Here is a 25,251-nt window from a genome sequence, read left to right as displayed (position 1 = left end):
ACCTTGACTCCGTGGCATTATATCAGCTAAAAAACTCAAGCCATCTAATAATAGTATTGAATGCCTTTGTATACTTTTGAATATCTCTGCACACCCTTCAACACTCTTATATACCCTTGGAAGACCTTTGTACATCCTTGAAAACCCTTCCGGAATTTCTATACCCTTGAATACCCTTGAGTGCCCCGAGTGCCCTTGAATACCCTTGTACACCAATCAATACCCATATTTCCACCTTTGAATACCCTTGTATACCGTTGTATACCCATGTCAACCCTTGGATACCCATGTATACCCCTGCATACCCTTGTATGCCCTTACATACCCCTGTAAACCATTGTATACCCTTGTATACCCATGAAAAACCCTTCTGCAACCCTTGACTATACACATAAATTGGCAAGGTCCACTTTATAAACAAACTAGAAGCACTGGCTCCTGTAACTGAATATCCTTGTTTATGCTCTTGTATGTCCTTGAATACCCCTGTGGGGTGTGGCAGGCTGCACTTTGTCTGATGGCCTTGAGTTAATTAGCAGTTCTCTTCATAGTTAGCAGAGGTCGCCTCTGCCAACTATGTTCTCTTTTAATACAGGGATGACCTCTCTATAATTAGGAGTTGATTTACAGATCCTAATTCTTGTAAAAGTGATTCCTGTGCATGTCAGTTGATAAACTGTTGGTAACCTCCCAGTAAGACCATCTATGAAGTATGAGTGGGCTGTTTGGTTAAAGCATTTCTGTATTATTGAAGGCACTTAAATAAATTATGGAAGGTACGGTTTCATTAGGCAAAGTGGGTGGATGGTCACAATCAAGAGATCTGAGTTTGAGCATTAGCTGGAGCTATTATGATTTCTTACTTGATCAAGCTTCTCATGAAGGTAAAAATAAACATCTGCATTGGGCCAATGTCTCTCAAAATACCAGAGCTCCAACCACAGTTTCTGTAGCAACTTGCACAGTATTTCTTTTCCCCACAACCTGTGGATGGGACTCTAGTCCATTTCAGGGTTACCCCAACACTTTATCAATTCCTAAACCTGGGTGGAGAGAGTCACTGGGGGAGTAAAGTGTCTTGTTCAAGAAATCAATGTAATGACTCTGGCCAGGTTTTTTCGTCTAGACTCGCGTGCATCAACTATTAGGCCAGCACATACCTCCTTTAGCCAGCATATGCTTGGGCTACTTGCCTAAAAAAAATCAAATCAGAAACAAAAGTACAAACTGTGTAGATACACTTGCTTTAATTTATTATAAATTTTTCACAGCTTAATTTACATTAATTTTGCAAAAAAAAACTATTTACCAATAATTCTTAGAAGTGCTATGAATCAATCATAGAGAACTGGTCATTCCTCAATTCCAATTGGCTATTAAAAAGGTAGCAGAAACCACACATTTGGTGCTATTGAAAGATATAACAAAGGAAACAATTGAATGAACCATTTCACTGTTCTTTAATGATTTATCATGAATATTGACAGTGTTGAGTGAAATGTCTATCACAACGATACACTATGACTGAAACTGTGTGAAACAAAATACTTCTTCTCAAGTTTGTGATCTTGCAGTGCCTACCCCTGCGAAATAAATTCCCAGTAGTCTGGGAATTCCTAGGAATTCCTAGGAATTCTTAGGAATTCCAAGTTATTCCAAGACATGCAAATTATGCTTTATCCAAGACCTTGGAATTTCTGGGAATATTTGGGAATAGTGGAAGTATGACTGGGAATTATTGGGAATTCCTAGGAATTCCAAGTTATTCCAAGCCATGCAAATTATATTTAATCCAAGACCTTGGAATTTCTAGGAATATTTGGGAATAGTGAAAAGTATGACTGGGAATTATTGGGAATTCCTAGGAACTCCTATTATTTCCCAGACTGTTTTAAAAAATGTGTTTGGAATATCTAGGAATTTTTGGGAACAGCTAAAACACATGAAATATTGTATTTGAAATTTCTATAAATTTCCCAAAATGTCAAAATTAAAGATGAACTCAGTGCATGAATCAGTTTCTGTGAATTAGTAAAAATCAACAGGATCATTTCCCTGCAGTTCCATACCTTTTTATTGTTGTCAAGCTCCAAGGTAATTATTTACAAACAAATGTTACTACAGCAATTCCAGTTTAAGTCTGACAACTCGACATAAAACTATAGCACTCATAACATTGCTTTTTAGATCCAACCTGATTTGTTAGTGTATATGTGCCCGTATGGACCCTTAAATCAAACACCCAGAGTTTAAGTGATAGAAAAATGGATGCTCTCAGATTTGATAAATAGATTGAGCAAAAAATTCCTGTCAGCATAAATGTATATATATTATTTACAATTTCGATAAAACCAAAAGTATACATATGCATGTATATATTTAATATAATTGTAGATTCACACACATACCCATCACAGCCCACTATTGAACAATTTTTGACTTGATCCTTTATGACTTTAGGAAAAAGAGGAAGACATCTCTCACAGATGTCAGAAATGAAAAGCTCACAGTTTCCACACACTTGCTGTACATTTGTAAAACTGTACTGTGACATTCTCTGGACAAATTACCCGTAGTTTCATTAAAACAAGGATATCTTTAGCAGCCTCTCATTGTCATACAATGTCTTGAAATTAAGGCCAGAATAGCCATACAGGCATATTCTTTGGCAGAAAATGTTTTTTTCTTGTGAACAATTAGTTTCACTTTCATCAGAGGAGTCCAGTGAATGGCCGTCAGTGTCAGAGTTCTCAATTTCTTCAGAGGAGTCAGAACTAGAAACTTCAACATCATTATCTGAATCACTGTCTGTGGACAAATCTGAACTGTTGTGTGTATTACATCAATTGGTATTTCTGTAGCCTTTTCAGGTACAGTGTATAGGCAACTCACTTTCATCAAATGCTTCTGTGAAGCTTCAATTCTTACATAAAGGTTGACTCCATAGTCCATCAAAGTCATCCACAACATTTCTGCCAACAGCCATCTCACTCAGGCGAGCCGAAAACTCTGAGGTGTTCTGTTCATGGTGCTGGAAATGATCTCCAGGAAAAAGTGATGCAAGAGAGGGAGATGACATCAACTGCCCTGGGAAGACTGCTTTAAGCAATTTATGTGGTCAAATCTTGTAGATTTTGGTATGGGTATAGTGGGATCATCAATATGTTTCTTGTATTTCCTTGTCCTTGCGGTCACTTTAATTCATGGCACAACAAAATCAAAAGAATAAAAAAGATTATGAGTCAGTGGGAAACAAATAAATAACTGACATAAATAAATGACAAATTAAAAAAAACCTACATCTTGATGTATTGAAAAGACTATAGATCTCATATAATGTTAATCCTTATAAATAATTCAAAGGAAATGAATTTCTACTTGCTGCATTGTGCTGACTGGGTGTTGAAACACGTGGGCTCTCAAAATAGATTTGGTGGACTTACAACAAGCTTAAGCTTATTTCGCAGAATTTATCTCGTTTTCTCAGGTCGATCTGAAACCTTTTAGGCGAATTTCGGCTTTTGGGGTTTTCAAAGAGCACACAATGCATTGCTTAGTTTGATTTATTTAGAATTATAGCTTATCATAACAGAAAATCCCTATAAAATTGGATTCCTTACCTTTGCAGTGAACTTGATTTAAGTGCCTCACGATCCTTTGTTATCTTGACAACCGTCGGGAACAGATCAACTAGTTAAAGTACGTTCCATTTTCCTCAATTTCTTCGTAAAAAGTTTGTGTAGTTTTTTCCTTTTGAAGCACGACCCATCTTTCAAAAGACCACCAAAACAGCGTGGAAAGGGAAGCAGACTTACCATCGAAAGCGACTGGTCTGGCAACCTCGTTGCCAGTCTCTCTCTCCTTCTTCTCCAGTTTCCATTCTCTCCTCAACTGATCAACTGAACCAATCACAGCACGCAAATTTTCACGTGACTATCCTCGTGACTGAACGAGACAAAGATCGCGCTAGTCATTCTCTTTTGGCGCCCATCTTTGAATTCAGCGTTAACGGTTGATCACTCGTGCGTATTAGTAGATTTCACTTCCAAAATTATATCAAAATGGTTTTTGCTGTGGTCCTGTGACTAGAAGAAAACAGCGTGAGTGTCATTAACGAGAAACATGTTATTCTTGGCGAAGATTTGGAGCTAAAAGAAAGTCTTACTGTGGATGTTGCAACGGGGAAAAATTCAAAGGGCAGATTAGCTGTATACAAAACTATTTGGTGAGTAATCGAATTCAAGTAACCCTATATTATACAAAGTAACTTCTTTTAGTTAGACAAAAGCTTTTGAATGAACTTTGTCATCACGAATCATACACGAGCGGGTCACTCAGTCATGGCATGAAATGAATTCTGGCTAAAGCAAGGTTGAAACAATTTAGGTTGCCCAGAGGGCATGCCTAAACAATTTGATTTGCGAATAACAAGTCGTTTCTCTCGCCACACTTGTTCAAACGAAACAAATATAGCAGTTCTCGCTGATCCCAGTCAAAGTTCTTGACAAAAACTCCAACGAGGCAGCCACAGTCTGCATGAGTTTGATATGTCTCCTATGTGTTTCAGCCTGACTGTATGGCAATCCGTGTTGATCTTCAATTTTTGTCCATCCGTATATTCTTTTGCGTTTACTCTATTATTTAAATGTTCCTTTAATGTTTTAAGTGTCTTTTTTAATATTTCTAATGTCTAAATTTGGCTAAAAACCGTGATATATATCCTCCAATTCGAGAGTTGTTGATACACTTATAGAAGAAGGAAAACCTTGATTTAGTCTACTGTAAGCTCAAGATTTATGTAACATATTTATCAATAGTATACAAGCACCTTCACAATTATCAAGTCTTCTCTTTCAACATTTCAACCAGCTTACAGTCAGGCCTTAATTAGCTGCATGTATTAAACTGTGAGCACATAAATATTTGGATCTCAGTCTTACAGTACCTCATATATATCGCAGTGTAATGTATTTTTTTAAATTTTGTTTTAGGTGTCATACAACAAAGATGAAGATGAAGAGGCTAGCTGCAGAATCAACAGAAATAACTGAACAGCAGCTAAGTTTGCCCAAACTCAGCCTTTTTTTAATTTTAAGGAATGTCTCAGTTTTGTTCTTATCATTGATTCCTTACAATCATGAAAATCCAGATATGTTCCACACAATAACAATAATTTGAGGTAAAATCTTGTGTATGGAAAATTGTTGGATTTGTAAACTAAAAAAGTAAGTAAATTATCTGAAAAAGTTCTCTTTTTATCAAACATGTAAAAGTTTGACCTTCATATCTGTTTTCAGGTTTACTGTTGATTCTTGATGTAATGAAAAAGAAACAGGATGATTATTCTTATGTTTAAATTCATGAGAGCCAATGTAATAAACCATTCATTTAAAACCTGTTTGATGTGATATCAGTGACTTTATTTGTTATTTTAATGCTGGGCATTTATCATCAAAATTTTGTCTGGCCTACAAATGATACAAAATTCCCAGTTTTTCTCAGATTTTCCCAAAAATTCCAACCTATTCTCAAAAAATCCTACAAATTCCAAGTTATTCTCAGAAATTCCTAGGAATTTTTGGGAATTTTAAGGAATTTTCAAGGTGAGTATATTTCGGTTGGAATTCCTAGGAATTCCTAGGAATTCCAAGTCAGCTCTATGTAAACTTGGAATTCCTAGGAATTCCCAGGAATTCCAAGTCCGAATTACCGTGAAAATTCACACCTTGGATTCCTAGGAATTCCTAGGAATTCTTAGGAATTCCTAGGAATTTTTTCCTAGGAATTCCTAGGAATTCTTAAAGTTATCTCACAAGGGTAGTTCCCTCTACCAGACATGTCTACGGGGAATGATCATGATGGTAGCTATGGCATGATGAACTCGTGGGTTTGTTTTGTTGAATATTAACCACCACAATTCCCAGAAGACAAATCTTGATTTGTTACTTGTCATATGCAGGCAGCTCCAAGATCAAATAGACTTATCAGACTGTATTTTTGGTCAAAACAGTGCTTAATTATGACCAAGTACCACTGTACGATGAGCTATAGTAACTATGCCAAATGTTTTCATTTTGACATCAAAACCTGCCTATGTAACTCAGTACAACACCCCTGTTAAAGCTTCAGCACACATACAGTTATTTATAACAAAACTACACTTATTTATTTTTTTTTTTGAAGGTTGCTATCAATAAAAATAGTTCTTTTAGATTTTGACTTTTCAAAGTTTAGCTTATAACAGTGTCCCTTTAAAACCTTAGACATTGTGCATGTAGTACTTTCACCTATTCTATTCATTAACTGCAATTATCTACAGCCATCCTGTAACCTAGATGCAGAGATATATTAAAAATGTCCTTACCAAAAACTATACAACCATTCTCTTCCTTTTGGAATAAAGTTGCCATGGTAAGTTCATCAACCTGTTTAACTCAACTTCACAAGTTTTCAAATCAACTTAAGATCTAATATTTGTAAAGTATGCATTTCTATTAAAGCATGGCTTTCTTTCCTTGCCACCACAATCTTGTTCACTGCTGTTTGTTTTGGTTTGCACACAGTGCTCTGTGATGGGCCAAATGACCACTGCAACAGTCAAGTCGAGTAAGGTGGAAATCAATTGATACAATAATGTGTTTCACACGAACAAATGTTTTGTTTGTTCACACCACTCTTGTCAATTTGGGAGGTACAGTGACCTTGTGGCTGGTGCACTCAATCCAAGTTTGAGCACTGGCCAGGAATACAGTGTTGTGTTCTTGGGCAAGGCACTTTACTCTTGCAGTGTTTCTCTCCACCCAGGTGGGTACTGGCAAATTTAATGCTGGGGGGGGGGGTAACCCTGCTATGGAGTAGCATCCCATCAGGGGGGAGTAGAAATACTCCCAGTAACTTGTCACTCACGTCATGCTATAGAAACTGGAGATAAGCTCCAGCTTGATGTGCCACTTGGCTCATATGCAGACTACCTACTTTCACCAATTTGACTAACTCCTGTCAATTATTTAGCAAATTAGTCACTATTTTGCTAAATAATTGACTTTTTGGCACTTTTTCAGTTACTCATAATTAAAATTTTTGCACTGTAACATTCCTCTCACACCTTTTCACACCATTCAAACAACAAATTTTACTCAGCTGTGAAATAACTCCATTGAAAGTAATTTATGGCAAGTTTCCATGATTTTGCTGTAGAATGTGACACTAAAAACTCCTTTCATTAGTTCCTTGTTTATCTGTTTATTATTGGCCAAGCAGAGCCCCATACTCAAAAAGAAAGAAAAGGAAACCCATAAGTTGATTTTCTCGTGGTTATCATTGCATTGCTCTTGGGCATGTATGCATGATGACAACGACGACGACGAAGTCACACAACATGGTAGCTCCAAATAATCAGCTGGCAGAGACCTGCAACCTTGGTTTACCGTGTAATTCTTTGATACTGGACATCCATGTTATGATCAATTGACACCTGTCAAAACAAGGTATCCGCTGACCAGCATCACATGACCATATCGCGGGCTCAAGTTTAGGGCTCGTCGAGGTCACATTTTTTTTTGAAGTTGACCGCTGACCAAGTACTGGTTTTTGATTGGATTGTGGGCTCATGACAGGTTAACTTGTTGAAAACGGGGCTGGGTTGTTCGGAAGCTGGTTAACCCTAACCCAGGATTAAAAGTTAACCGAATTATAACTTTATCTTCTGTACAAATGTTTTTTGCTGCTTTGTTTTGTGTATATTGTGATTACTAAAACTCAAAACAGAAGGCCAAACAATAAACAGAAAACCTCACCGCAAAGTTACAAAACTCAAATCAAAATTCTACCTTATCCTGGGTTAGCTTAATCAGGCTCTGAACAACCCGGTCCAGGAGCTACACTTTAAGGCTGGCCTAAATCTATGTATTGTCATTAGCAGGACAATGAACACCTGACCAACACCTTGCATTTTCACCTGGAGGGTCTCCCACATGAAAAGGCTGGGAATGCTCTACAGAAAATTTCAATTAAACCCCGAAAGGAGAGCAATCTGGGCTTAGTTCAAGCTTTATTTGACTTCTAAAAAATACCACTTCAAACAATAGGCTTGATTACCAGCTGGTCTTCTGGAAAGGAGCCCAGTTTAGTAGACTGGACTCAAGAGTGACAAAAATCGTGCCTAAAACAGAAATGATTGCATTTTTTAATTGTTATCTTTTCGAGTGCAACCTAAAAGATACTTTGACAGCTAAAAATAGTCCGGCATTTCATCATGAATGCCCTAAGTGAGACCAGAATCCTTGATTGATACCCCAAAGTGAGACGACAAGCATCCCCAACCTTTTCATATGGAAGTCCCATCAACAGGCATATTCAGAGATACCTTACATTAACCTAGGGCATATTCTACAATAGAGGGGAAAAAATATAATCAGTTTTATCTATTGTTATAATTATCTGTTACATTCAACACCTATTTTGATGAAAACAGTCCCTATTAAAGAGTACCCCTTGGGGACACAACAAACTTTCTTGATCTAAGTAGAAATTTAGAAGTTCCTATAAAATAATCCCTAGCTGTTGCCTTCTAAATGGTTAAATATGGATGAAAGTTAATGTTGCATCTTAAATTGCTGTTGGTTTGAAATTTGTGTGCTGTTTGTTGTCCGATTAAGTTAAACAAGTTTTAAATTTGAAAAACAAATGTAACCAATGCACAACATACCCGTATATACAAACGTACAAACTATAAGCTTTGGTGTTCTGTATGTACAAAGTAGGGATATTACTTGCCAAAAAAACCTTCATTTAGTTACATAATTTTTTCCTATTAAAAAACTTTTTAGTAAAAGGGTGCAGAACTCTAAACATACTATTTATGTAAAGGTAACAAAGCTGATCTCATTGATAAGTCCGCCACCACAGCCATCAATGGTCATCAAATTAATGTGTTCTTTTTGGTCATGAGTAACACTTTGGCACACAAGCTGATGCATTGTTGCTGTGTTGATGTTGGGTGAGCCAATATGTTAATAGTAAGTCAGTGGAGGGTTGACCACCATGTTGGTTCAGACGTCTACTTATTATTGTTTTTTACACCTGAATTTGTGATTCTATTTGGCACAATCTTCCTTGAAGGTTCTAAGCTCAAAAGCCAGTTGTATGATTTTAAAAACTTAAAAGATTTCTGTGTAAGAGACGGATGGAGTGACGGCATGGAGGGTTATCCTGGGCTGTTGGTTCCTCATCTTCATCATCATCATCACTCTTTCTCTTGTATCTCCATAAGCCAAGTGTCCCATCCCACTAAAAAGATATTCAAAAAGCCATTTAGTTCACACTAACTGAGCAGCAGGTCTGTGAGAGATCTTGATCGCCATCTTGTGTACTGACAGAAAAAACACTGAGGTCCTTAATAACTTAGTCTAGTAATTACTCTTCAGAGGGAAACCACAAGAGGAAGCAATAAGTGACTTATTAGTACCATCTTGTCTTTTGCTACTATTATTATTATTATTTATATGGACTAGTAAGAAATGATGGCTCACCGAAGTGCTGACAATCTCATTTTCATAAGGATGCCATGACACATCCCGGACAGCTTGTCTCTGTTAAACAGTCAAGGTTAACATGTGCTCTTGCAGGGGTCTCTTGTAGTCAAATGGGCAGAACATTTTTTCATATGCTCGGTAGTTAAATATATTAATATAGACTAAATCAAGAAGGCAACAAATTCACAACACCATGCAACCAGTGAGTCTGAGGAGGTGGCCATTCCTATTCAAAACAAAATACAATGGCAAGGTTCAAAGGCTCACAGCTCTGCCTCCTATGTGGTCCCAATTATATCTATCTACCCTTCTCTCATCTTTGCCTCACCCAGGTCAGTCACAAAAGAGCACATTTGAAACACTGACTTTCTTTGATCTCTCCACTCCCTTCATCTGATGCCTTTTACATTACTTAATGCTATGGGATTTTGCAGCAGGAAATAATAGGTGCTGAATGGGTTTCTCTCTTTCTTTTCAAGATTCTGAAATCATAATTCAGTACAGCATTAAAAATGATCCATGTGAAGATCAAATCTTGGCCTCAGCCGAGGGAACTGCTTGATGATAAGTTACAAGACAGTGGGAGTGCAAGAGAGAAACCATGGAATGTAGGAGATGTAAGGGAATCAGGAGAAAAGTTTCAATTTCACATTTGACAGGGTTAATAAAGAAATGTTCATAATAATGTTACATTGCACTGAATTTTTGAGATTTCCTGACCAAAAGACAAGGAAATGAAGTTATTATTAATAATTGTTATTATGTAAATGACTACACACCAGTTAATTTGTGCTTGACAGAAAAATAAGAGCACAATGCTCTTTATCATAGCAAAGGATACATGTCCTGTTAGTCTGGAAGTTATTTTTCCAGTCAACCCATCATAAACTACAAGACAAAAATAAGAAGAAATTAAGGACCAAATCTCTAAGAATTATAGGGAACGATCGTGATTTTATTTGCAAACTGGTCAAAGGTGGTGCCTTGCATCAGTTTGCACAAAATTTTATTTTGAATTATTCATCTACAACAAACGATTAAAGGTACATTATTTACAGTGTACCTTTACGCCAGGACGTCAAAGAATGTTTAAACAATTTAATAACTAATGAGTTAGCTATTATCTGATGATTACAACTGGGAAAGATCAGTCAATGCACTTACTGACAACTGAACCTGTGGAGCATCCAGAATAAATGTACCGCTAGAGGACAAAATAAAGGCAAAATGAGCATAATGAGTAAGTTTTATAGCTCTACAGATAAACCATTCAGTGCATTTATTAATTACAAATCAAGAGTTCTGGCAGTATAAACAATGAGCAAATGAAAGCAAGGTCCTCAACTTTATGGATCTGTGTAATGCATTCTTCCTAGAGTGGGCAATCATAGCAAATATACACCTTATTCCAAAATGGCAGCCAGTTTATTATTTCTTTGTTTACATGGTAATTAGCCCTCTTTGCCTGGTCAAAATGTACAAAATACAAAAGAATTTTGAAGTGAAAATGAGGCAAAGAGGGCTAATTAACATGCAAACAAAAGAATAATAAATTGGCCGCCATTTTGGAATAAGGTGTATATACATGCAGTATCATATAGGCTGGTAGACAGTGAACCTATTAATAGTTAGTAAATACTCCTTCATACACACAGAGTGCATATGGTAATTTTACCTGCCCTGTTGTGTGCATAGGCGAGAAGTAACAGCGAACAAGAGTGTGCAATACACTGTGGCCACGGTATGTCATAAGTGATGAATCCCCATCTAGTCTGGATCGTCTTACAGCTGGAATGGAAAGAACAACAAAAGGTTCAGCAAGTTACTTTATTGGTTATGAGCTGCTAAATAAGCTATAGTTTAGGGGTATACCTAATATAGTAGAAAGTTGATACATTTTTGAAGTCTTTCATTTTCACATTTTAAAGTGCTCAATTTCTCTCAAAATGTCTACCTCATTCATAGCTGCTGTCAGTTCTTAATTAAGCTGATCAGTGGCTTTCAAATGGCAAATTGTACACAAGCAGAGTGTCCTTATTTGATGATTTGAGAAATACCGCTGTTCACCTTGGGGGTAAAGGGATAATAATTGTGTTTACCCTATCATTTTTTTTCACTAACTATTAATTTTAAAAGCCCTTCACTATCAGTTAATTTATTCAGTATTACTCTAAATGTACAGTTGTTTCCCAGAAACAGACCTGATGAGGAATGACCTTTCATTTCAAAATTTTAAATACATGATCTTACATTTTCTGGGAACAGGTTGCCAACGATAGTCCCACCTTTGACCCGCTACAGCACGTTTTGTAGCCTGCAAGACACGTAACAAAATAACGACAAACTCAGTAACTTAATGAGCATTTAAATTTTCCAAAATGTCTGCTTATAAAAGCTGAAGCCAACAAAAATAAATAAACAAATAAATAAATAAATAAATAAATAAATTCTGTCAGAAACAATGAAAGTCAAAATAACCGATCCTAAGTACATGACAGCTAGCACACAGTCCAGCAATAACAACACATTGGCAAGTAATAACCCTTGATTCAAGGAGTGTACTTTGATGTGAAGTATTAAAACTACAAAATTGCGAGTCTAATGTTAGTTTTACACAAGCACCAGACTCACACAGATGCCTTCTTCATCAGAGAACTTTCTCATGTCCCAGAGTTTGATAGCCTGATCTTTGGAGTTGGTGATGAGATGCCGCCCATCTCCCTGATAGTAACAGTACACAGGCATTATTAGTATGTGGAAAGCAAGACCTAATTATGAGGTTCAGGACAACGATCTACTTAGTAAACATCCTATGGAGCACAATTGCTAAGGAGTAGAGACACCATGCAATGACCATACTGATAAGAAAAAATGCTCTAGAATTCTTATCAAGCTTTTGAAAATTCAGTTACCATCAGTTACCCATCTACCCAAAGGACTCTGGATTGAGTGAGTCATAACTTAAGTGTTGAGCCCTTGTGCAAGAAATTGAAGAAATTGCAGGTAGAAAATTACATGTTGGGGGGCAACCCCATGATATAGAAGCATCACATTCAGGGGGCAGTTGAAATACTTCCAGTCACTTGAAGCTACTTAATAATTTCTTCCTACCCTTGGATCAATGTGAGTGATGCCATCTGCATGTCCTGCTAAAACACCAACTGGGCATGGACAGCTCTCAACCAACTGCCGACGATCCCAGACCTTCACCAAGGGAAAACATAAATTATGTGATAAGCGATAAGTGTGCAGTACATATAATTGTAGTGTATGGTACATGTAGGTTGCAAAGGATAATGGTTAGTGTAGATCTACACGTATGTGTCACACCTCTCATTTGCTTTTGCTAGGGAATACAACTAAAGTTTCTTTTCAACTTAATTGACATATTATAAATTAAATAATATATGGTATTGACTTTAGACGCACAGCTTCATTGTAAATAAGTGTTTAGCTTTATGAATTCCATGCCTAATGAAGTGTTTGTTTTGATTTAATCATAAGAGTTACGCCACCTGACTAACAGTAATAGTATGTTGGACTCAGGATACAGTGCCCTGTGTTCTTGGAGAGGACAGATTTCACTCAGTGCCTTTCTCAACCCAGTTGTATGAATGAGAACCAGTGAATGTAATGCATGGGTTACTCTGTGATGAACTAGGACTACCATACTTCTAGTCAACTTCATGCTACAGAAACCGGGGATGCATGTTAGTGAAGGCTCAAACACAGACTTTCCCAGGTATCTTACACTGAGCATTGAAAAGGTAAACATCCACTGATGACTTTCCAGTGGTATTGTTTTCGGCACTTTTGAACATCAAACTTGAGCCCTTTTAGCTTAGTTGACTTTACTAGAATGCTAAGCATGTATTGTGTAAACTACTACTTAAGAGTTGACATACCTTACAGAGACCATCGTCACCACCAGAGAACAGAATATGTGAGCTAGCATCTGCAAAGGCCACTGCATTGATATCGTCCTCGTGTCCATGAACCTACACATTCAAAGAGAATGAAGACAAGAACAACTTTAAAAACCTCTAATCTAATCAGAATGCAGTTTTCACCTATCAATGAGCCCTTGAGTAAGTCTGTAAAATTAATCACATTAGCACATCAATAATCAAGTATCCAAAAGTTGGGAGATCGTGCTGTTTGGAGAAAGAAATTGACTCTCAGAGCTCTATCTTGCGCAGGGTTTGAGAGACTTCACGAAACATTTTTGGCAAGATATATTTAGTGAGTATAATCTTTAATGTGGCTTGTTAAACAACATTATTAATTAATCCATTAATTTTTTTTTTTCCTGTTGTTAGCCTAATTTTACAGACTTATTCTAAAGCCCATTTAAGGGGCTGCAAGATTTCTCCTTTTTACCCTTCGTTTTTTTGCCACTCACCCTAAGAGTCCGTTGATTACTTCCACGATCATAAACATATAAAGAGGCATCATTGGCTCTAAAGATAATGCATACAGAAAATAAAAGTCCTACAAGATAATGGAACAACCAAGTGGCCTGTTTACTCTCAGAGCCAAACCCGAGGTTAGTAGCTTTATCCGAGAATTCAATGTAACCCTTCATGAGTGACCATTCAAATGAGATATTTAAGCAGTGCTTTCATGCAGCACTGTTTCTGGTCCTGAATGTAAAGTATGTGGGTAATACCCTATTGTGTAACCATGCACATGTATGTGGCCATTGCACAGTATTTTCCTATGGCACATGTACTGTTTGTTATGCTGTACCAGGCAAGTCTATAGATGAGCTGTGTTTGTTAACCAAGTACTGAGACCCCATTAGGGGTGGGAGGGGGGAAGTGGGGTGGGGGGGGGATATTCCATATCCCGTTTATTTTTTACCTAAATATCCTATATCCCAAAACCCCTAAATATAGTGCCTTGAGTCAGTACTTTCAGGAGGCACATTTTGGAATGCTGTGCAACATGACTCTACCCTTCAACCCTGTTTATAAAACCCTAATGTGTGATCATCCCAATAATCCAAGCTGTTGTATTTTAGTGGTAAGTTTTAACATGGCTTTGTTTATTATGCTGTAAAAGATACTTATATACTTACCATGATGATTGGATTTAGCACCCGTGGTGCTAATTTACTTCAGGCAATTCAAGGGAGGGCACTCATTGGAAGGGGGTGCTTAATATTGAAATAGGGGTGCATTTTTTTTTTTTAAAAAAAGCACTTGGGGGGGGGGGCACTTTTTAGAAACGGGGCACTTAATGGAAGGAGGGTGATAAACAGAATCACAACAGTGACAAACTTTCTTACAATGTGTGGAAGAAACCCTAGTGTGCAACCATTCAAAGGGAAACTATTAAGAAGAACTTTCAAGAGTACCATATACCATACTGTACAAGCTTGTGTTGCCGGAGTTAACCCTGTACCCTGTCTTTTAAGATTTCCAACTGACTTACCCTGCCAAGATTTCCTTATTGTCATGTGAAAACTTAATCGAGAAAGCACAAAATCTTGAGTCCTCTGTACTAAAGGTGTAAAAATCACATACTGTTACTTTATGATTATGTTGGTCAAAAGGCACAGAATGTTAGCCAGACCAATGTTAGGGGCAATACAATAATAATAATAATAAAACAGTAAGGGTTGAGTGAAACATTTAAAAGCACAGAAATAAGCCAGAGGCATAACTTAAAAGCCCTTATTCCTAGCTTCAAGTCCTTGCAAACGTTCACAGTCAAGTGTTTCTGCAACTGTATTGAAACATTTGCAGAACAAATATTAAACAAAATAACCAATATTTATATTTAAATTTGTAAGTCTCAGATATTCAATAGATTTGAAAGTCTAAAATGCAACTCACTTTAAACACAGAGCTGTGTGTGTTTCATAATCTCCATAAATGTTGCAAAGATGAACTAGAATAGAAAAGAAAAAAAAGTGTTACTAAAAAAAACAAGTCCCTAGTTGTTAAAAGAGCAAACAATACAGTTGACTATAATCTAAGTTTAAATTTTGACAGCAAAAATAAATACTATTCAGGAAAATATTAAAAATAACTTGCCATAATCAGACCAGCTTGAATAAATGAGGTACTGTTGATCAGGGCTACAAAATGAAATAGAGGCAAAAATTGGTGTGAGGTAAAAGAGTTACAAACAATCATTTGAACAGTCTGTCATTTACCAATGCTTGTAAGTACTGTGGACAGGTGTGATTGCCTGGACATGGGCCTGCAGATCAATTCAGAGTTCTCACTCACTCACATACCGAGTGAAATAAACTAAGTAATTTTTAGATCTGAAGCCTTAAAGATGATTTCCAGTCCGTACTGCGCACTCTCGAAAGTTTGTTTGGGTTTCTTGTTTTGTATCATGTAAGACATCACAATATGTAAACATTTTGCAACTACTTACATGAGGTAAATTCAAAGTTTCAAAACAACCGCCATTATGGGTGCGAAATGGTCAAAGCTTTATGCTTCATTCTCTCTCATATCACTTGATGAAACAACTTCGCAGCCATAAAAATCAATGAAGCTGTTGGAAAAAGAATTTGAAAGGCCCCAAAGATAAGGTATGTGGTTCATAACGAATAACATTTATTCGCATTCCATCAAGTGAGATTTATGTTTATAAACATTAGGGTACCGAGACTGCACAGTACAGACTGGAAATCATCTTTAAACCTACTGGTAATATTGTTCTCAGAGTGCAAAGATCTCATAATTACTCATGATAATCCTTGTTGCTTTCTATTTAAGTCAGGCACTCTCACTACCCTGGCTCAAACTGATCTATATGTGTATCAATTTGTGAAAGGCATAACAATTGCTGAGCAAATTTAAGTTATAAACTTATCAATTTGGTATTTTAACAGATGTCACTGCCCAGTCAAAAACAAAAGTTTTGCAAAACGTGGAGCCAGATTCCTTCTGACCTGATACTACCCTTTTGCTGTCCTTGACAAAAATGCCTCTATTCAAATGTGCAAAGTAGTACCTGTTAACAAAAGATACCTACAGGTCCACATGTTAAATTAACTTCTGTACCTGTAGTCAGTGTCAATTATGCTCCATTCCACATCTCTTGCCACTATGTTACGGAACACTTTGAACTGTCCAAGTGTTGTATCATACAACCGGAGGCGCTGATCTGTCAATTGAAAATAGTTTTGAAAAAGACAAAAATATGGCAAGTGATGATGCATGCTTAAACACTGATTCTAAGGTCTGGGATAGCTTGGAATCTTTTACAGAAGGCTTCTAGAAGAGGAGAAAGGAGGAAGACATTTTGATAAGGGAGCTAATTTAATGAAATTCCTGAGGAGGTAATAACAGAGGGGGATACATAAGTTGTCAAGACAAGGTAAAGTTTGACAAAGAAAAAAGAAACTAAGACAAAGACAAAGTCTGCATTTTGCCCCTGTTCTGCAATCTGTATTTCACCCTCAGTCTGCATCTTATTCCCAGTCCACAGTCTGCAGTCTTCATTTTACACTGACCAGATATTAAATGATATCACAAGAAAAGAACAATAGAGGGGGATACCTTAATCAGGAAAAAAGTGTTTTATCCCTGTTTATGAACACAAACCTTGACAGGCTGAAAGAAATACAGTGCCATCTCTAGAATAGCTGCCACAAAATAATTTGTTATGGTATTGGGCTTTTGTTTCCATCTTGTTGGGGATGTAACTACAAAAACAGTAACGAACAAATTTAATAAAAAAAAAAAATAATACTGAGGAGAATTAAGAGTACTTCATTATGACTGTCCAAAACCAAAAGAAATCACTCACCGAGGTCAGTATTTCACTAAGAGATTTAAATTGTGGAAATTAGGGAAACTTCTTAAATTCTTCCATATTTGGCATGTAAAGCCATTATTAACTGCAACCTCATACAACTCAGACACGTTTGTGATCAAATCTTGATTTGAATATTGAATACTTCATTTGACAAGCGTATACCAAAGTTTGAAACAGAGAATATACAAAGATTTCTTCATCCTTGACCTGGTTTAACTGTTAAATGTACTATTACATAACAATCAAGGCATTCACTGAGTACCCAGGGTGTGTGCATCGGGTATGCTGTATCTGAGGACCATGTCAGTTGCACTACTTTGCATGCATCGCAGACCTGTGGTACTGTTCTTGGTAATAGTTTTCACTTACTTTGCACAAGCAGCAGCCCTATCACCTTGAGTGAAGTTTGGACGATGACAAAGGGAACTTTCCCTCTATAAAATAATTCACAGAAAGTAAATGGCTAAAATTTGATTTGTACAAAAACATTGTCATGAAAGTGATCTCAAATGGTCCTTTCACTTTCTCGACAACTAAAATTAGCAAGGAACCACAATTCCTTGTAATATCCTGGAGGCAAGATTTTCCGAGTCAGTGTATGAATAGCTACCTCCTGAGGTAACCATACAGTTCATCACTGTCTATTGTTTTAAACTCCGTAGTGTCCAGAGAGAGCCATCATAAGAGTGTTCAAAGTATTGTGCACAATAACACATTGCAATGCTGTGGCCAGAGATAAAAACCCAGATTGTTCAATACAGAACTTCTAGTGAAGAACACAATGCATTTTCCACAAACAAAAGAAGTAAATGTACATGTTAATTAATTAATGCTTCATTTATGGCCATACTATTGCCTCTCTTTTTCCTCATCACAATTTCAGGAGTTGATTAAATAAAATAATAAGGAAATTATTGTTTAGTGGAGCCTAGAGGCTAAATGAACCAAATGATTTTCAAGTAACCCCCTAGGAGCAATTTAGAATTAATTTTAACACAAAATAACTCACTTCCGTCTGTTTACAATATATTTGACAATTACCATGTGAAGTCTTGAGCAAATGTTCTGATTATGCAGGTAGGTATCTAATGTTTGGCCACTTGATAATAGGGTATCCTGTTTAAACACACTTTGCTACACATGCAGATTTAAGAGAAAGGAAGTATAGATTAGATAAAAGAACATCACAGATTAAGGGACTGCACCCAAAACTGTGCAAAAAGCAAAAGTTATCAAAGCTCAGAGCCATTATACTCACATCAACAGTAAATGTATTGGGGTTCGGATCAACTGGAAACACAAGAAGAGAGAGAGAAAAGATGAGGTCATTTTCCAGGGGCCTCCACAGACGAGACATTTAGTTGATGACAACTATTTGTTATCGACAACTAAAGCCTGGTTTTCATATGTCAGGAAAATCCCAGACGATCAGGGATTTTACTTTTTGCCGACCATCCCAGATTTTGCCGATATATCAGATATTCACCAGAGGTCTGTCCAAGATTTTCCCGATTATGAATTTGGCGGGAAATGGAAAGTGCGCCAAAAATCGAAACTTGAACACAAATGTGACAGGGGGACTGGAGCCCAGCAATTGAGGGGATTGGTAATGAGCGAAATCACCGATGGACACCGATGTCCATGACGGTACAAATTTGAGTTTTCATTTGTCGGGAATGATGGCCGACCGTCGCAGAAATTTGGGACAGGTCGGGAAAATAGAAATGCTCCCGATTCTCCAGATTTGTCCCCGTTCATCCCAGATGATCGGGGATATCTATGATTTTGAGTTTTCATTAGTCAAAATCTGGGACGGTCGGGAAACAGTACAATCCCAGACTGTCTGGGATTTTCCCGACACATGAACACCAAGCTTAAATGTTATTGATGTTATTGACCACTAATATTGATTCTGGTGCTTACATTCCACACACTGGAGTGTTAGTTGTCAATGTCTATGTCAGGTCAGCGAGACCTTGGGAACTAACATTCACTACACAGGCTCAAAATGCAATACGCATGCTCTAACCTCTGTCCAACGCAGTTTCATTAGCTGTTGACAACTACAGGTAAACAGATGATTCCCAAACACAAGAAAAATGGTCAGAAATGCTGTAACAGTTGTCTAAAACTAATTAAAAGCAGTTTCCCTTTTCAAAAAGGGAAACTGCTTAGTTGTCGATAACTAAAAACTTATCATTTAGTTGTCGAAAACTCATCTCACATGCTACGTTTTTAGTTGTCAATAAAATTTAGCTACCAATAAGAAATAGTTGTCAACAACTAAATGTCTAGGCTGTGGAAGCCCTAACTGATAATAATAATATTGAATATATTACAATAACACTCGTTATCATTGAGTGATATACTTGTGTTTTGGATTAAGAATAATTATTACAAAATGTAATTTCACTGCTTTATCCTGAAGAATGTACAGGATAATATAGAAAATCCTATAAGGAACATACAAGGATCATTTGCGATCTCACAGGATTCTACAGGATCTTACACTGGATCCATCATGTGATCTTACAGGATCTTAACTTAATTAGGGTGCTATTATATCTGATGGGATTCCATCAGGATTGTGGCAATGTGCAAGGTCTAGCAAGGTGAGTCTGGAATTGTCTGCTGAAAAGAACTGAGCAGGGTATAAACTTTTGCAATTTCCTGCATTTGCATTGTTCTTGAAAGAGTTGACATGTATGTGTGCCAAGCAGCACAATGCCATCAAGCCATCAAGCCATCAAGCCAGTCAAAAGATTATTCCCCTCTCCCTCCTCAAGGAGAATTAGGCAGTGGCTAACATTCAGGCTTTCTATTGATCCTACCTGGAGGACTTGCAACTTTACCGCCACGGAATGCAAAATCAACATCATCATCCTCATCTTCGTCACTATCACTTGATGATATTCCATGAATGATACGGATTCCACTACCTCCCTCAGTGGTAGCTCGAACAAGTCGAGCCTGACCACTTCAGAAAAACAAGTTAAAAAATACAAAATAAGCAACGGTGCGCTGACGAGCCTTACTTTGTGAACTAACTGATTGACTAAAATTATGCTAATAACTTTACGGTTAACCCACCATGTTTTAAAGTGCACCTAACCCCCAATTTTTTTTTTTGCTAAAACAAATCTAGACTTTATTTGAAGTATTTGGGCGAAGAAACTTTTGAATTTGGTTGAATCCTCGATTTTCTATGCCCTTTCAAAGTCGCGATTAAGTGTTTCACGACCGCGTTTTAGGGAGTCTGGGGCGGCAGTACCTGATGACGTCTACCCAGGAACCAAACACAATAGCGCCTCAGTCAACTCACTGTATTTGCTCGAGAAAATAGAATGCAAAACTAATCGTTCCAATGTATTTTGGGACTAAAACATCCAAGTTTTGTCTCAGAATCATTTCTTTTTCGTCACTGGAGTCAGAGTTAAGTTTCGATTCGGAAGGCTCCGAAATAAACTTAGATCGAGCACGTTCGACAACTGTGAACTCACTGCTTAGAGCTTTGAGAGCAATTTACAATATTTCAAGCGACGACGGGGAAGACGTCTTTGCGGACGGGCTGCTTGTATATTAGGAATGGAAAACTAGATACGAAGTGGAGGAGCAGGCAAACGAACAGCAGGAAAGAAAACGCAAGGACTGCTTTGGATGGTAATTTCGTCAACTAAACATAAGATTCCCACGCGTGTTTATAGCCCATTTACATTTGTCCTTACCGAGAATGTATTTTGTCAAGGTTCTGTTAAATCCAGTTTGTGTTTTACTTTCAGTTGAATGCTTCATGTTTATAAGAGCGACGTACGTGTTGCAGTTTTCGAGACTTGATGACCTCCAAAACATTGGCTTCGATCAATTGAAAATCGTATTGTTTGGAGCTGTATTTTTGAAGCTGCGGGAAGCAAGGCGGAAGGAAACATTTCATGCAATTACCGATTTCACATTGTCACACGTTTTAAGTCGTAACTCCAAATAACCAATGTAAACTGTTCTCAAAGTTTGCAGTGAAATTCGTCGGATAAGCGAAAAGGATGTGTTCCCTAAGCGGTCCGCAGATAATGTTACGCGGTCATATTTTCAACGCTATTGCACAGAATCTTTGTCACACTGCTGATTTCCAAACCTTCGAAAAACTCTGTGAGTCTAACAATTTTGTTATCATGTAATTCTAGAGGATTAATCTTCGACTTTCATCTAAATCGAAAGAGAAATAAGTGTTGGTTAGCGGCGTACAGTTGCGATCTATTTACATATCAGTATAACGCTTCTTGATCATGACCGGATCACACAACTTTGCCGGTTATGTTATAAATACCGCGGGATTGGAAGATATAGGTTGTCGGTCGTATTTCTACAAATTGCTGGTTAGCTTTAAGCAGAAAATTTATGAAAATAGCGTTCGAAAGTCTGCGGAACAAATTCCAGTGAGAGTTCTTCAATGGTTCTCACAGATTCAGTTCGCTTGTTTCGGTTCAACAAAATCAACCATCGTTTACGTCTTTATTGCACCATTAGCCGATCATCGTCAGTAAATTGTACAGTATATCTTTCTTTAAATCTGGAATATTGCTGCAACAGCCGATAGCGCCTCTGGAAGGCGTTTCTCCGCACTTTTCGAATGTTATATTGCACCATCCTGAAGGAAATGAGAGGAAATGAGATATCCAACCTTCCTGGGTAGACGTCACAAGAGCCGCTGGACCCATTCTCCTCAAACTCGGTCGTGAAACAAAATGGTGATGTTTTGGAGCTATTTTCGAGATTTCGTCGTGGCACAGAAAATCGAGGATTTAACGGAATCCAAAAATTTTTTCGCAGAACTATTTCAAATAATAAGTAGATTCGTTCTAGCGAAAAAAAATTTTTGGGGTTAGGTGCACTTTAAGTGTCTATCTATCACAGGTGTGTCCATTTAGTAGACATTTTGTTTGATTGAATGACAGATCGACTGACTGATTAATCGATCATTCAATCAGCCAATCAATGGTTTACTTTTAATTAGCACACAGGGCACCAATAGGCCATTTTACAATTGTCTGCTCAGTGACCTGGCCTTTGCATGGCAGCAAGGCTGGAGGTGACCTTGTTTTTATACAGACCCCACTGCTTTTGTTATGTAAATCAAGTTGTTCTAATGCTAACCAGTTTACATTTACCTGACAAAAGCAGAGAGGTCTGTATCATGGCAAGGCCACCTCCAGCCTCGCTTTCATTCCTGGGCCAGGCCACTGAGCACACAACTGCAAAATGGGCATGTTATTCATGGTAGGCCACCCATATAGCCTCGCTGCAGTTTGCTTTTATTTATTGCTGTTTGCTTCTGGTTACCATTTAAATACTGTGTCTAGCTTGCAGTTAGCATTTATTTACTACTGTTTGCTTACAGTTAGCATTTATTTACTGCTAAATAGAGGGGGTAAGTTTCTAAAGAAACTGTGGTGCTACGTCGGTGGGGAGTATAACAAGATAATTTGGTTTTATCAGCTTGGTTGATAATGTGAATTGGCCACCATAAAGAGATTCGAAAGCTGATGTTTCAAGCGTTAGCCCTTCGTCGGAGCGAATCTGATTCACTCCGACAAAGGGCTAACACTTGAAACGTCAGCTTTTGAATCTCTTTACGGTCGCCAATTCACATTATCAACCCAGTTGATGAAACCAAATTATCTATTTATTTTTATATAATAACCCAAGTTATTCTCGCATTTTGATTGGTTCTCGCCTATGATCTATTAGAGGACAGACGCACGATTGATGTCATCATTTCAAAGTTTTTCCCTCTGTGTTTTAAAATGGCGGAAAGTTTTGAGAATTTAGATAATATTTTACATGACTGGGCAAAAGATAAGGTACAAGAAAGTCTTGTCCAGGCATTGAACAGGTACCAGAAACATAGTTTAGCAGGAAGAAGAAAGATAAAGCCGTTTCTGTTTTAGAAAATGACTCAGAAAAAATACTCGAGCAGTCTCAGTCGGCAGTCGAGTGAGACTAAACCAAACACAAAATTGGTCTTGGTAAGCCGAGAACCATTGCTTTATCTCAAATTTAACAAACCCAATAAACAAAATGTTTATGAGATTAATTTATTTAAAACATTGAACTTTTCTCAGTCTCAAAATAATTGTTGACACAGTGATTGTCTGGAATGAAACATCAAAATCACCTCTTAAAATCAGTGAAAATAAACACATAACCTTGCTTTCCGATGTGAATGTTCCGGTCCGTTTCAGGGCACAGCAGCAAGCAAAGTATAGCTCACTACAGCTCACGGCCAACTGTATCGCAGCTAAAAGGTATCTCCAACACTATTTCACACTGAGTTGAGAATCACCAACCACAGAGGACACAAATTTCCACCATCACTAACGTTCCTTTCATTCAAAACTCGAATCGAATGGCCTCCAGGTTGACCACAACCGCAAGTTTTCCGAGCGTAGTTTTTCAACCCCTGCAATATTCGAAGCAAAATCCAAGCTTTTCGGCTCACAGGGTTGCTCTGCTGACAAAACCTGACTTGACTTATCCAGCATTTTCTTTAAGATTTGTAGATTTCGCAGTTCAATTCTGCTTTCGCTGTAAGTTTTCATTCCACGAGAAGCGACGCTTGAGTCAAGTTTGACAGTGGCGTGATTTTCCTGCCCAATCAAAATTCTTTGCTACGCATAGCAACCAATGAGATTGCTTGAATTTGTATAGACAATAGATTACGTCAAATGGCTTTTTTCGTGTTCGCCAAAGTGGGCAAAGGCCGGCTTTCAAGTTATGTTGAAAGATTTTGAAATAAAAAAAAGCTTTATCTGTAGTAGTTTGTTTCGTTATTATATAAAACAAGTAGATTCCATGTTGCCGTGCATCTGTTCAGTAATAGATCACAGAAGACGTCAAAATGTGGTAAGAACATCAGTGACACTCGGCTATCGCCTCATGTGCCACTTTTTTGTTCTTACCACATTTTGACGTCATCTGTGATCTATTACTGAAAAGACACACGGCAACACGGAATCTATTTGTTAAACTGCTGTTTGCTTGTGGTTAGCATATACATGTAAGGGGTGAAGGGGAAGGCGATTGTATGTGTCCTACCATGAAAATTGGCTTATTTACTTTTGCCAGCTCAAGGGAGGACACTTATCGCAATGGGGACACTTAATAGGGACAGGGTGCTTATTTCTTGTTGAACAACAGAATGGGGTACTATGGGGTACTTTTGAAAGTGAAAAACAACAAAATACTTCAACTCAGATCATAATTTGTTTGTCTAATCAATCTATTCTAAAATTATCAATGTTTTGAACGTCACTTTTGCTATGGGGCTGCTTATTGGAACGGTTAATCTTCAGGCAACATTTTGCACTGACTGGTTTTCACTCCACCCCTCTCCTTTCCCTGCACGATGGGACCACACATGATCATGACAATGATCACAAATGGTTCACATAAATATACAGGTAGTTTCTAGTTTATAAACTTCACAACTTTCATGGCTTAGTGTAACTGAAAGTATAGCTCTTAAAAAACCACAGTAAACATTCCTGTTATTTCCTTTAGGTAACAAGGCTGCAAAATTGTTCTAGGAAAGTCCGGATCGAGCCATGCCAGCTAGGGGAAGTCGAGCTTTTGTGAGCTTATGTCGCTAATTAAGTCTCTGTCTTCAAAGTAGGAAGACTTGAAGCTGAAAAAGCCCTAGACAAAACCATTTCTACCAACAAACACAGCTAATAAATTGAATCTGGTTTAAAAAAAAGTCGTGTTCCTTACCTGCGAAGAAGAAAAGCCAGCACGCTCACGAGGTCTGTTTCATTCTCATCACTTTCGGTGTCCTCACCGATAGCTGGGTTGGTACTCGACTCATCTGATGTGCGTTCTGCTTCATTTGCCGAGCGGCGAGTGTGTCTGCTACCCATAATAAGCTCACAACTAAACAAAA

At 37.6% G+C, this 25,251-nt stretch overlaps 1 protein-coding gene and 2 long non-coding RNA genes across 4 annotated transcripts; 1 reads left to right on the top strand and 2 right to left on the bottom strand.

Moving 5' to 3' along the window:
* Window positions 1-2,056: 2,056 nt before the first annotated feature.
* LOC149106244 (uncharacterized) lies at window positions 2,057-3,761 on the bottom strand. Its single transcript, XR_016209705.1, has 2 exons — window positions 3,621-3,761; window positions 2,057-3,194 (listed from the first exon to the last, which is right to left on the bottom strand). It is a non-coding gene; the product is annotated as an uncharacterized LOC149106244 (long non-coding RNA).
* Window positions 3,762-4,103: 342 nt separating this feature from the next.
* LOC149106243 (uncharacterized) lies at window positions 4,104-5,398 on the top strand. Its single transcript, XR_016209707.1, has 2 exons — window positions 4,104-4,225; window positions 4,992-5,398. It is a non-coding gene; the product is annotated as an uncharacterized LOC149106243 (long non-coding RNA).
* Window positions 5,399-6,161: 763 nt separating this feature from the next.
* LOC110062260 (DDB1- and CUL4-associated factor 11-like) lies at window positions 6,162-25,228 on the bottom strand. Of its 2 annotated transcripts, XM_020769138.2 has the most exons (20): window positions 25,083-25,228; window positions 20,150-20,295; window positions 18,577-18,608; window positions 18,360-18,452; window positions 17,688-17,752; window positions 17,105-17,205; window positions 16,562-16,664; window positions 15,575-15,618; window positions 15,374-15,428; window positions 14,970-15,038; window positions 13,936-13,993; window positions 13,439-13,531; window positions 12,645-12,737; window positions 12,165-12,254; window positions 11,784-11,847; window positions 11,209-11,321; window positions 10,698-10,737; window positions 10,375-10,421; window positions 9,531-9,590; window positions 6,162-9,288 (listed from the first exon to the last, which is right to left on the bottom strand). In XM_020769138.2, exons 1-20 carry the CDS (start codon window positions 25,226-25,228, stop codon window positions 9,151-9,153), a joined length of 1,650 nt encoding a protein of 549 aa, XP_020624797.2. In that variant the 3' UTR covers window positions 6,162-9,150. The 2 variants fall into 2 exon arrangements, with proteins under 2 accessions (XP_020624797.2, XP_089153855.1); XM_089297729.1 differs by lacking the exon at window positions 18,360-18,452.
* Between the last annotated feature and the right edge of the window lie 23 nt (window positions 25,229-25,251).

This window comes from Orbicella faveolata, unplaced genomic scaffold (assembly GCF_042242905.1).
Source record: "Orbicella faveolata isolate gen_17 unplaced genomic scaffold, um_ofav_v1 contig_3, whole genome shotgun sequence".
NCBI classification, from domain to species: domain Eukaryota; kingdom Metazoa; phylum Cnidaria; class Anthozoa; order Scleractinia; family Merulinidae; genus Orbicella; species Orbicella faveolata.
The sequence above is the reverse complement of the archived record's forward strand: the minus strand, read 5'-3'. Positions and strand labels throughout refer to the sequence as shown.

Bases quoted from the DNA above. Each gene is read 5' to 3' on its own strand.
- LOC110062260 (XM_020769138.2), bottom strand. From the start codon at position 25,228: ATGGGTAGCAGACACACTCGCCGCTCGGCAAATGAAGCAGAACGCACA. The intron at 15,429-15,574 runs GCAAGTTATTTT...TTTCTATTCTAG, and splicing joins TTCAAGCTGGTCTGATTATG to TTCATCTTTGCAACATTTAT. The intron at 13,994-14,969 runs GTAAGTCAGTTG...CATTATCTTTAG, and splicing joins AATAAGGAAATCTTGGCAGG to AGCCAATGATGCCTCTTTAT.